Source organism: Aplysia californica, unplaced genomic scaffold (genome assembly GCF_000002075.1).
Source record: "Aplysia californica isolate F4 #8 unplaced genomic scaffold, AplCal3.0 scaffold00235, whole genome shotgun sequence".
In the NCBI taxonomy this organism is placed as follows: Eukaryota; Metazoa; Mollusca; class Gastropoda; order Aplysiida; family Aplysiidae; genus Aplysia; species Aplysia californica.
In genome coordinates, this window is record NW_004797505.1 from 17,221 (window position 1) to 29,775 (window position 12,555).

The 12,555-nt window shown below is 41.1% G+C and overlaps 1 protein-coding gene across 1 annotated transcript; it reads left to right on the forward strand.

Moving 5' to 3' along the window:
- Positions 1-12: 12 nt before the first annotated feature.
- Positions 13-11,529, forward strand: LOC101863749 (sialoadhesin; the record flags this gene model as incomplete). The annotated part of the gene is given in 2 exon segments (XM_013083484.2): positions 13-252; positions 9,265-11,529. Coding segments are annotated over 2 exon segments (2,424 nt in total), but the record flags the coding sequence as incomplete, so codon positions are not given.
- Positions 11,530-12,555: the final 1,026 nt, after the last annotated feature.

Here is a 12,555-nt window from a genome sequence, read left to right on the forward strand (position 1 = left end):
CCCTTCCTTATAGTTCTGACATCGGAATATGGCCACTGCGTTGTCGATAGCAATGACTTCTACGAAATAACCACCGCCGGCAACACCTACTGGGCGACCGTGAAGAAATACAAGTACTCGGAGCGTCAGACTGCGTGCCAAAAGGACATGGTCCCAGCGGTCATTCAGGACGAGCCGGAGTACCAGGATGTGATCAAGGCCATCAGGGCCACCGGGAGAAATAAGATCCGGCTCTGGCTGGAAACCAACCAGGTCTGTGTGAGGGTTTTTTGTTTTGTTTTTGCTTTGTTTTGGTTTGTTTTTGCTGTTGTTGTTGTTGTTGTTGTTGTTGTTGTTGTTGTTCTTGTTGTTGTTGTTGCTGTTGTTGTTCTATTATTGTTGAGATTGTAACATTAATAGGATGTATGTATCCTCTTTGCGGTAAAACATGCAAACAGAAGAAAAATCATATCCACTTTGCGTCAAGACAGGTTTTAATGGACGAAAATCACAATCATAACTTTGCGACAGTACTTTTGTTGTTGTTGTTGTTGTTGTTGTTGTTGTTGTTGTTGTTGTTGTTGTTGTTGTTGTTTTTCGTTGTTGGTGGTGGTGGTGTGGTGGTGGTGTTCTTGTTATTGTCGTCGGCGTTGTTGTCATTCGTTGTTGTTGTTGTCTTTGTTTTTGCGGTTGTTGTCGTTTTTGGGGTTTTAGTTTTTTTCTGGTTATTGTTGTTGTTGTCGTCATCTGTTCTTACTGTTGTTTTTGTTGTTGTTTGTCGTTGTTGTTGTTGTTGTTGTTGTTATTGTTCTAGTTCTTGTTCTTGTTCTTGTTCTTGTGTGTGTGGTAACCTATCCGTTCAAAATGTTTGGAGCCCCGAAGAGCGTGCTCTTCGCCAGAGCCACCGCTTCTCTTGTGTGGCGTGTGATGCAGTCCAACCTCCCTGAATCCTCCCGAAAGAGATGCCACGCCGGACCACCAGAGCAGGGCATCTCTGCAGCCAGTGCTCCAAATCTTGGAGCTCCTTGCTGCACAATGGACAGATTGGGTCCGATGTTTTGTCTAATTTGTTTTTCTAGGCCCGAAGCCCAGAGAAATCACCAGTCCTGATTTTTGCCAGTAGTTTCTGGTCGTCGCGGGACTTAATTTGTGCCTCTTGTTTTAAGGATATTGCCTTTTGTATTCGTCCACGTGTGGGATATCGGAGTGTCTTTTGTAATCAGTTCTATCTGGGCGCACGCACTTCCATAAAATGCAATTTTGGCGGCCTGGGCCGAGCAGCGCTGTTGCATGTTTTGGCATTATTGTCAGCGAGATCGTTGCTGAGGATCTCGCACTGACCTAGCTAGCTGGGATCCACTAGACCGTAGTTTGAGGTGGTGTATTATTTCTGTAGAGTCACATTTGGTCAAGGGATGGTGAGGTACCCACGAGTGCCATGTTGCTGTTGTTATTGTCGCATGCTTTCCCCTTTCAGGATCAAAACTTTAAAAAAAAAACACGTTTATATTTATTATTATATATATATATATATATATATATATATATATATATATATATATATATATATATATATATATATATATATATATATATATATATATATAATTGTGTGTGTGTATGTATGTGTGTGTGTAAGACACGGGAAGTGAAGCCACAAATGTCATGTCTGCTTCATTTATGAAGCTACGATCTGAAAGAGAGTCAGGAGTTGGGCGGAGTAGTGGTGCTGGGGACTGTAGTGCAAGATGGAAAGGACTGAGACTGTTTAGGCAGGAGGATTTAGAAAGTTTTTTCAATTTGTTCCCTTGCCCTTCATGCTTCTGTTCACCAGAGTTGGGAAAAAATACATTTTCAGTGACAGAGAAACTGAAAGGAATAGAGTCTGAAATGACAGTGGTGTGCAATTTTTGTAAACATAGTATGCCATCACTGAAGACGAAAGAAAACCTGAACCTTCGGTTTCAGATGGCTATGTATTCGATTGAGTGTCACAATAGGAAAGGGTGGGGGGTTTTAGCTTCAATGGATCTTCCACCATCAGTTTCTTCTGTTAGGTCTAGTATTTTTAGAGATACGTTAGTGAAGGCTACAACAGACTTTGCAAGGGAAAGTAAGAAGAGTGCAGCAGAGGAACTGAAGTCCGCAGAGGGAGATAGTGTGACTGTGGTATGTGATGGGACTTGGCAAAGGAGGTGGTTTTCTAGTAAGAATGGGGTATCAACTTGTTTATCAATTAGCAGCAAAAGGACCATTCAAAGTTTTAGATACAGAAGTTTTGACTAACTACTGCGACAGGTGTGGAAAGATGGAGGCGCGAAAAAACGGGGGTGATCTAGAGGGGTGGAAAATAAACCATGAGAAAGACTGTAAAAAAAACCATACTGGATCTGCTGGGAGCGTGGAACCAGCTGGAATTTATAAGATTTTTAGAAGATCAGAGGAGCAGTATGAGCTGAAGTATGCTAGGTATTTAGGGGATGGGGATTCAAAAAGTTTTAAGATTCTAGCTGGGGCTAATCCTCCAATTTACGAAGACATCGAACTTGAAAAATTAGAATGTTGTGGGACGTGCAGAAGAGGATGGGAAAGAGATTGTTAGACAAAGTGACTCAGTGTAAAAACAAGGTATATCAGGTAGCGTAGAAGAAAATGAAAGGGATTGGGGGTGCTGGAAAGTTAACAAAAGTAGCTATCAAGAGAATCCAAGGACATTATGGTGGGGCTATCAGTAAGAATTAAGGAGATTTAGAGAAAATGCGGAAATCCGTTTGGGCTATTTGGCATCATTGAAATGGAAATCATGAAGAATGTGGGGACTGGTGTGATCGTTCTGACAAAAATGTGCTTCCGGAATATGTTATGAGTGAAATAAAGCCAGTCTTTGAAGACTTATCGAGTAATATATTGCTGCGGAAATGTTTACACGGAGGACCCAAAATGTCAATGAATCGTTTCACCATTTACTTTGGGAAAGATGTCCAAAAGTAACATTTTATGGTAGGGATAGGTTAGAGATAGCCGTTTAGTGATGCCACAATAGTGTCCAATGAGGGAGAAATAGGGAGATTTGCAGTTTTTGAAAAGTTAGGGTTACCAGTGGGGGAACATCAATATTCCGGTTTTCGTAAACTGGATTATCTAAAACTTCAAGCTGCTCAGAAGGAGGCAACAGCAGAAAAGAAGATGAAGAGAGCTGAAAAGAGGATCCAGGCAGCTGGGGAGGATAGTGGAGAGGAGTCATATCAAGCTGGGGGCTTCCAAAGAAGGTCATTACAAAATACTGGCAAATTTTGTCTTATTTTGTCTTATTTTTGCCGTTTTCTCAAAAATTCATTTTTCGCGCATTCTCCTACAGTTTGACCAGAATATCTCAAAACGTTTTGGTTCAATATCTTTGAAACTTGGCATGATTGTTCTCAAGACTATCTGTATCAAATTGAACCTTTCAAACAGTCTGTAACTGTGTTCCCATGTAAAATGTATATAGAATTCCACACCTATCCCCCTACTTTTTTTAAAACAATATGATGCATAAGGATCTGGCATCTAAAACGAAAACTTATAGACCTATCACGAATTTGAAGGGTTCAGTCTTATCAGTACTAAAATGTACAATGTATACACAAATATCAAAGCAGTAGCTTATTTCCTTATTGAGATATCCTGTTTAAACCACTAGTCCATTTTTTATGGAATAACCCCCCCCCCCCCCCCCCCCCGAATCGCATGTTTTTTGTGACTAACGTCTTTCATGTGGATTATACTGTACAAAAATTGGTGTATATGTATTGTCCTAACCCTACTCTATCATAATATTGAAGGAAACTGAGTGCTTGGGCAAAATATGCATTTGGCAGTTTATCCTGTCCTTATACTGAGAGTGTGCAGTGGGAGGGGTTATATCTAATGAGACTCGTGATCTTTTGTATGCCGAAATATACAGCGCCTTATCTACACCTCTGTGGGAGTGTGCAGTGGGAGGGGTTATATCTAATGAGACTCGTGATCTTTTGTATGCCGAAATATACAGCGCCTTATCTACACCTCTGTGGGAGTGTGCAGTGGGAGGGGTTATATCTAATGAGACTCGTGATCTTTTGTATGCCGAAATATACAGCGCCTTATCTACACCTCTGTGGGATAAATGAAATAAATAATTTATAATAAAACACTTACACTGCTCTCGTCGTTCTTCACACATACATACCGGCATGGTATAACAGGATTGTAGCCTTTTTTTTTAAAATCATGTTCTGAAAGTGAAAACAAAAGCTCTCCTCACTCTCACCACCCCTCCCCTTGCCTCTACGTTTTCCAATTTGGATACTTTTCCTGAAGAACTTTCCGACCTCTTGGACTGACTTACATTTGATCACATTGTCTTGCTCAAGCAAGTTCTATTCATTATATTACTTACTCACTGTTTGTTTGTTGTTGTTGTTTTGTTTTTCAATTTCACGGACCATTTCCACCAACGTTTAGTGCGTACATAGTATAGCCTATTCAAATGCTTTGTATACTGTTTACATTTTAAGTAATAAATGGCCTAATTTGTCAAAAATACTGGATCTGTTATTCAATATGATGTTTTGCATTAGCACTGAAGTGTTTTAGCATATCAGCAGAAAATACTCAAAATGTACTCATAAGTACGTTTTTAAAAGTACATTTTAGAGAAAGGTACTTAAACTGTAGGCCTACTTAAGTACATTTTTAGATAAAACTAAAATTTGTTCTTAAGCACCTTTTTAAAAGTACTTTAATAGCTCTGGATGTGATACCCAAGACAGTTTTTTATTGCATTTATTAATATGTTGTAGTCCAAAACACAACGGCCCTATAGGCCAAACCTTTGTGTACCTTCATCTAGATTCAAAATTCGCCTTCCGACCGTTATATCATTTACTATTATTATTCCTCTTTTTACACCGGAAGGAGGAAGGATTATCTTATTCCTATATTTTTTATGAGTATTATTAAAAAGAGGGTCACTCCTTTGTGGAATATCATGTGAACAACTGTCTGCATACTGTAAACATTAATTTTTGTGAGGACCTCTCGCCAGAATGGACTAGAGATGGCATTCATTCCCTTAAACTTCTTTACGGAGACCTTACTCCTAAAGACGTGTAACCCCCCAAGATCCCCAAAGAAAGACTTGACTATGCCCTTCCATTGTTTTGTTTTGTTTTTGTTTTTGTCCCGGTTTAAGGAGCGCTTCTGCCCCTGAAAGTATTGAATCTTGGAAACAAAATATGTCAATCATCCTTATTCCCCCGTTTTCTTAATCATTACACAGAACCTTGCCTTTCACCTTTCATAAAAATATGCTTTTTATTATTGAATCATTTTTTCCACAAAAACCTAAAAAATATCTTATTTACTTGTTCTAATACATTGTTTGGTAAGGTAATGCTTTGCATTATAAAGTTGAACTGTGTTATTCCAAGCGTCTTTAACAGATACAAATTGCCGAAAATATTAGATCACGCTGTGGCCATCTTCCCAGTGCTCTGAGTAGATTGTCTACCTTGTCGGTCTTTGGTCTATTTCTGCCGTTGGTTTATGATTGCTGAAGTGCAAGTTTAGAATTTTCGCTCAATCTGTGAACTGTAATTCTATACCTGCAGTGTCAATGTGCTCCCCATTTGTACATATTGCAAACGGTTTGTCTAGGTTCAAGCGTAGACCAGAAAAAAAATTGAGTGCTCTTACAGCTGATTAAATGCTTCTTTCAAATCGCTAATGTCACTCAAGAATAAGGTTGGAAATTATTTTTTTTTAATTGGTTTACGGCGCTCGCAACTGCATAAGGTCATATGAGCACGCGGGACACATTAAACATTTTCAGTTGGTAGGAAATTTTGAATTTTGCCGTAAATGGCGGCCGAAGCCCACTCTTGTCGATCTTGGACTACCAAGGGATCTTTAACGTGCGCAACTTGCACGCGGACCCTCCGAGATTTTTCGCCCTTGTCCGAGAAGGCTAGGTGTAGATCTTGCCTACCAGAAGATCAGGGGTGTGGATGAAAGACAGCAGGAAAAAGAGCAAAGGAGAATCAATAGAAAGGCCACAGAAAGAGTCAGGGGCCCAGAGGAGGGCGCAAAGGAGGTGAGGGGGTGGGGGCAGAGAGTGGAGACGAAAGCGGAAGACAAAACATTGCTAGAAAGCTGGAAAGGAGGTGAAAAGAGACATTTTAGAGAAGAAAAATTTCCGTCGCTCTCCGGTGTCGAACCCGGGACCCATTGAATGAGAGGCGAACATCTTAACCTCTAGGCCACGAGAGCCCCCAATAAGGTTGTGTCGTCTTCGTATTGTCTAATGTTTAGAGGTTCTGCTCCTTGATCGGTAACTATACCCTCTAATGAAGGGAATTATATATTTTTTAGCAAAAAGTTCAACAGCAAGAATGAACAATTGTGGAAAAATTGGGCAACCCTGTCTGGCTCCATTAGTCATCTGGAACGTATCCAATACATGACCCCCGTTCTTAAGGCATATTAGCTTTTCAGTATTAAAAAATTTCATCCATTTTATAAAGTATGGACCAGATCCAAATTTTCCTAACGTTTCTAAAATATAGAGAATTTTAATCGAATCGAAAGCTTGTTTAAAATCAATGGCTAATAAGAGTCCAGATCTCTTGTTGATTCTCTGATATTGCAAAAGATCATCTATTTCTCTATGTAGTGTTGCGATATTCCTTCTTTTCATTAAACCTACGTGCTGTTCTCCAATTAGTGTATTAATAACTGCGTTTAGACGTATTGATAGTTCTTTTTCCAAAATTTTGTAGTCAGCATTAGTAAGTGAGATTGGCCTCCTGTTACCACGTATGTATGTAAGCAGATCTTTTCCTCTAAGGAAGGATAATTACAGTAAACCTCTCTGATAGAGGGAGAATGCTTTCTTTAAAGCTAAAGTCGAAGCATTCCATTAGAGGAGCTTTCAGATGTCGCCAAAATACTTTATAGTACTCGATGGGCAGTTCATCTGTTCTAGGCGCCAAACCATTTTTCATAGACTTTAGTTTAAGGCTGCTGTGACCTCCTCCCTCGAGATAGGATCATCACACAAAGCCGCCTCGGGTTCTGTCAATGTATGAAGTTCTAAATTATGGACAAAGTCCGTGAATGAGTTATGACACTGTTCGTTAGAGCTCTGACTTCTATGGTATAGAGCTTTAAATTGCAGCCTATTTCTTCTGAAATGTCTATTTTATTTGTTAGACACTCACCACGTGCATTTTTGACTCGTTTATGGTATTGGCGTTGGACCTGTTCTTCCCCAACGATAGAAAGTATTTTGTACATTTCTCACCTTTTTCTATCCATTTGACCCTTGCCCTTTTTTTCTGGGCACCTTTGGTTCCATACAAGTCTTCTATCTCCAATTTACTTTTACTTTTAGTAATTTGTTTGGTTAGATAATCATGGTTGTAATTATCGCATTCCAAATAGCTTTCAAAGAGGTTCAGTTTAGCTTATAATGTTTCCCTTCGGTGGCTTGTTTCTCTCGCTTTGAATCTACTATACTGTTGAGACACTTCTCTCATGTTCACCTTTATCTTTTCCCATTGTAAATGTGGGTTCAGTTCCTTGTATTCTCTCTTAGTAGCAAAGATTTCTGTTTTTATATCACAATAGTCGGGATCTCTTAGGACGCTAGTGTTCAGTTTATATATTCCCTTTCCTAGTCTAAAGAAAGTAAATTCAAAAGTGGTGGATACCAATCAGTGATCACTGAATCCTATACTAGTAATCTCTGAATTAATTATATAAGGCACCAAAGACTCCTCGACAAAGAACGACATGGGATTACCTCTACTCCAAGTGTGAGACTTACCAAGTGGATGAAGCTTTCTCCGCGCATCCGTCAATCCCAAGGTACTGATCAAAGTTTGAAGATATTGACAAGTGGTTATATGGTTTGCACCGGCAATTACATCTGCGGCCTTCAGAGCTATGTTAAAATCTCCCACACAAATAATTCTTCTTTCCTCCTCGGATATGTGGATCCCAATTTAAGTCATTAGAAAGTTTTAAAAAGCGAATTTTTCAGTCTCTATGCAAGGACCATATTACATTTACAATGGACAGTTTATTATTATCAAAAACAGCTGACGAAATTATTACTCTTTCACTTTGAAAAATTAGTTTAACATCTTGCTCCTTGAACCGTGGATTAAAAAGAGTTCATATACCCTTGCTGTAATACGTATCTGCACTGTAGTGAATAACGCCACCCCACTGTCTGTTGATCAGTAGAAAATCTGAGTCAACTCGGTATTTTTCCTTAGGTCAAGGACTACATAGTATAGTAGTCCTTGCCTTAGGTTACATTTTTCAATTCTTAGGTTCCCAAAGACCGCTGACCTCTTTTTTAAAAATCAGTTTTGAAGTCTCTACTCTAATATTAAGAGATGCTACTTTCACTTTCATCTGATTTTTTTGTGTCCATTCCATTATTATTCCTCGCCATATCACAAGTCAAAATGTCTTTGTCCAACTGGGAATCCAAGTGTCCATCGAGCCTATCCCTTCTCTACTGCGTCCTCTTGTCTTTGTTGCTGCTCTCCCTCTGTCCGCACCTGCTCATTCTCCGGCTGATCACCATTGCCCGGGGACGAAGAGCTGCTTCGCTTGTGGCTGTGTGATCTCGCTCTGTGAAAGAATTTGTGCAACATAATATTATTACTCTCTGCTGTGTTCACTTCCTTAACGTTTCGTCTTCCTCTTCCCCTATCGTCCGTACATCTACTTCCCTTGTTGGTCTTCCTCTTCCCCTATCGTCCGTACATCTAATTCCCTTGTTGGTCTTTTCGGACGTTATATTACCCCTCTTTTCTTTCGCAGCCCCTACACCTTTCTGGCTTTCTTCTATTTCGCAAATAAAGACCTGTTGTTGTTGTTGTTGTTGTTATTGTTCTTGTTGTTGTTGTTGTTGCTTTGTTTATTTTGTAGAAGATGGGAGGGGGCTTGTTTGGGTTTTTTTAATTGTTGGGGGCTTTTTAACCTGTAGTCTTCACATGCTTTTTGAATACATGTGTGTATCGTTTGATTTGTGTTTCTTCCACATGGCATGGTTGGCTTGTGCTGTGGTGGGGTTTGTTCTTTTTTTCCTACCAAACAACTATTGTTCTTATCTCTTCTTCTTCTTCTTTGTTTATACGTTACTCTCTTATAATGCTTCTTATCTTCGACACTCAAATGACCTTATAGTGTCACAAGTACCCAAAAGAAAGCATTAACCAAAACTAACAATAATCATATCTACTACAGGCCAAGGCAGGTGTCATTAGCTGGGCTAAAGAGAACATCGACCCATCTCATTTTGCCGATCCAGCTGAAACCCAGAACTTGAATGAAGTTGTGCAATGCTCCGAATCTTGTGTGGCGGTCATCAAAGTCGCTGACAACAATGCAATTCAGTTGCATTCCACTTGCTGCAAGAACGAATTCCGGCATCTTTGTGCGGATGAGAATGAATGCGAGAAAGGAACCCATACCTGTGACATCAGTAAAGAACGCTGTGTCAACGAGCTAGGCACTGGCTATGAATGCGTCAAGGTTCCATCCACCCCGGAAGCGTCGCTAAAGATAGTTCCCAAAGGCGGGAACTTAATCGGAGCCAATCTGACTTGCTCTTACAAAGGCAAGGGGACGGTTGAAAAATTCAAGTGGTACCAGAACGGGAATTTCCTTTTGGACACCGTGGGGCTGACATTTAATTTTGATAATGTACTGGCAACGACTGAGGGGAAATACCAGTGCAGTGTTGTGGTGTCAGGGCTGGAGTCAGCGCTTAGCAACGATGTCCAACTCACCCTATCAGTTCTTCCAGGTCAGCCCAAACTGAGCGTATCACGTGACCTTCCTGTGCCGCCAAGGCAGAATGTGACCTTGACCTGCACCCCGCCAACACATGATAACAATAACCTTGCCTTTTCCTGGAAGAAAAACAGCGGGCAAATTATCGAACACAAAGAATCGAATCTTCACGTCGCCAGTTTCTTGCCCAGTGACGATGCCTCGTACACTTGTCAAGTTCAGAATACTGCGTCAGGTCTGTTCTCCCCTGACAGTAATGACATATATCTCCATTTTGTTATATCTACCCCAAAGTTGTCTATCTACGCGTTGCCCAGAGTGGCCGGCGACACGCCCAGAGAGACTCTCCAAGTAGCCAAAGGTGGTGGCGTGGAGTTCACGTGTAAGAGCAATGACCCAGTGGACAAATTCTTCTGGCAAACGCCACACAGTACGACAGCCCGTTTTCCTTCGACTGAGAATTTCGAGCTGCTTAATTTCACACCTGACGATCATGCCGGAAACTATTCGTGTTTCTCAGAGATAGGGGATGTGAGGTCAAAACAAAGCAACAACGTCACCCTGCAGGAAAAGGATCTTGCCACTCCCTCTTTGTCCGCTGACGTCACAATGGTGATGTGGGGATCTTCCGTTACATTGACGTGCAAAACTTCGGACGTGGGAGTTAGTAACTACTTCTTGTCCCACGGCAGTGCGATTAGGACGATGCAAACTTCGACATTTCAGTTGGACAACGTAAACTCAGCGGACATGGGGGCGTACAAATGTCAAACAAAAGTAAACAAGGCCTCATCCCCATTCAGCAATGTTGTAACCTTGAGTCTTGCTGACTCCACACCACGTATTCTCACCAACAAGACAGCACCATTTCCTGGGGAAAACGTTGAACTCTTTTGTTCGTCTCCAATACCGACTTCTGCTAACTTTACATGGAAGCTGAATGGTGGTCCGGTGGCGAACGCACTTGTAGACACACTAAGTGTCTCACATTTTGGAGACGGTGACGAAGGCAACTATACCTGTGACTTGAAACTGTTCGATGGCACTACCTTAACAAGCAGCCCTTTGGAAGTGTCCATCAATACGTCCATACCAAAACTGATCTCATCGCTAACGAACGTTCCTGAAGGTACTCTGGTGAAACTCTCTTGTCAATCTCACAATCCCATGCATCTCAGGTTCCGTTGGCAGAAAGATGACGTCACATTCGGTGAAGGAGCTGCATCCACTTTTAAGATTTTAAATTTCGAAAATGAAGACCAGGGCGTATACCGTTGTCTCGCGGGTGACATCAATCACAATTGGACTCCTAGCACAGCAAAAAACCTGACCGTTATTCCACACAACTCACTCTGTAAATGTAAGTGCATCGCCAATTCAACTAGTGTGGAACTCTCTTTGGAAGAAGTACAAGAAGTGACGTCAGACATTCAACGGAATTTGAGCGTGGACCACTCCCACCTCTCGTCTACCGTGAGAAAAGTGATGTCAGCACCCGATGAACGGACGTCCAGCATGTCTACTGGTGCAGGGGCCATCGTCATGTTGTCTCTGGTCTTCTGCGCCATCATCATCCCCGACTTGGTGACTGCCATCTACTTCATCAAAACTTTAGTCCAAACTTACAAACAATAGTTGTCTGGTCTGACACAATACGTTGTCATTGCTTCAATCTGTTTGTCAAAACTGTACTTTAAAAAAAAAGTTTTTCACAAAGTTTTGCTCATTAGTAATAGTCTTCTGATACATTTTATTTTTCCATTCCACCGTCTGCAAGTGACGCTATGATCTCTGTAATGTTTACGAGATATGTAGGTAAACAGCTTATAATTCCTTCAATGTTTCTTGTTAGGACTCAAAATTCGTTGGTTCCGGGGTTTAATGCCAAATAGAAAGATATGTGCGTGTACTGGGGAGGAGGAGGTGGAAAGGGGGGGGGGTAACCTTAGAGCCAGTCTTCTAGATTGTAGGGGATATAATTTGTGAGCCATGATAATAAAATTATGATATCCCGCGAACTAGATTAGAAAGTATCAAAATGATTATGGTTCCAGATTTCAAAGGGGCATGTCTCATCTTAACCGATGGGCTTCACAGTTATCTGTTGCTCTGGCGGGCATCCTCCAGTGACCACCTACCCTAATGCCCTGTTACACAGATTGCCTGACATTTTCTATTAGCTAGAAACAAGGACCTCTTCAGGCTACCGGACTCGCAATATTGAGGTTGCGGGCTCGGGGGTTCAAGCATCAGGCCCGGCGTTGTGTCATTCGAAAAGACATTTTACACGAATTTTCTTCACTTCACCTAGGTGGGAATGGGTACCCAGCCAAAGACAGCAAAAGATCTTGTCAGTTTGTTAGTGCTTTAGCGCCTACAACATGGCAGCTTGCACTGTAAGCTTCCCATAAAATTGAGAATGTCATGTTTCAGAATGCTAGCATGTTTGCTGAGGTAATAATATAGATTGTAAAGCTCTCAGAGTTTGCTGTTCAGCGAGAATTTTTGCTATACAAATCTTATTATTATTTTACAACCTCCTAGGCCAGAGCTCTCTTCCCTATCCGACCACTGTCGTTTGTCTGTTAAGTAAACACAGCACAACGTGCAAGACATGTAGGATTTCTCCTCGTGGGATTTTTTGGAGGGGGGGGGGGCGGGATCATTATGTAATAATCTGGGATCCTGTCACAATGATACTAACAATAACAACAATAACGACAACTACAACAGCAACAACAA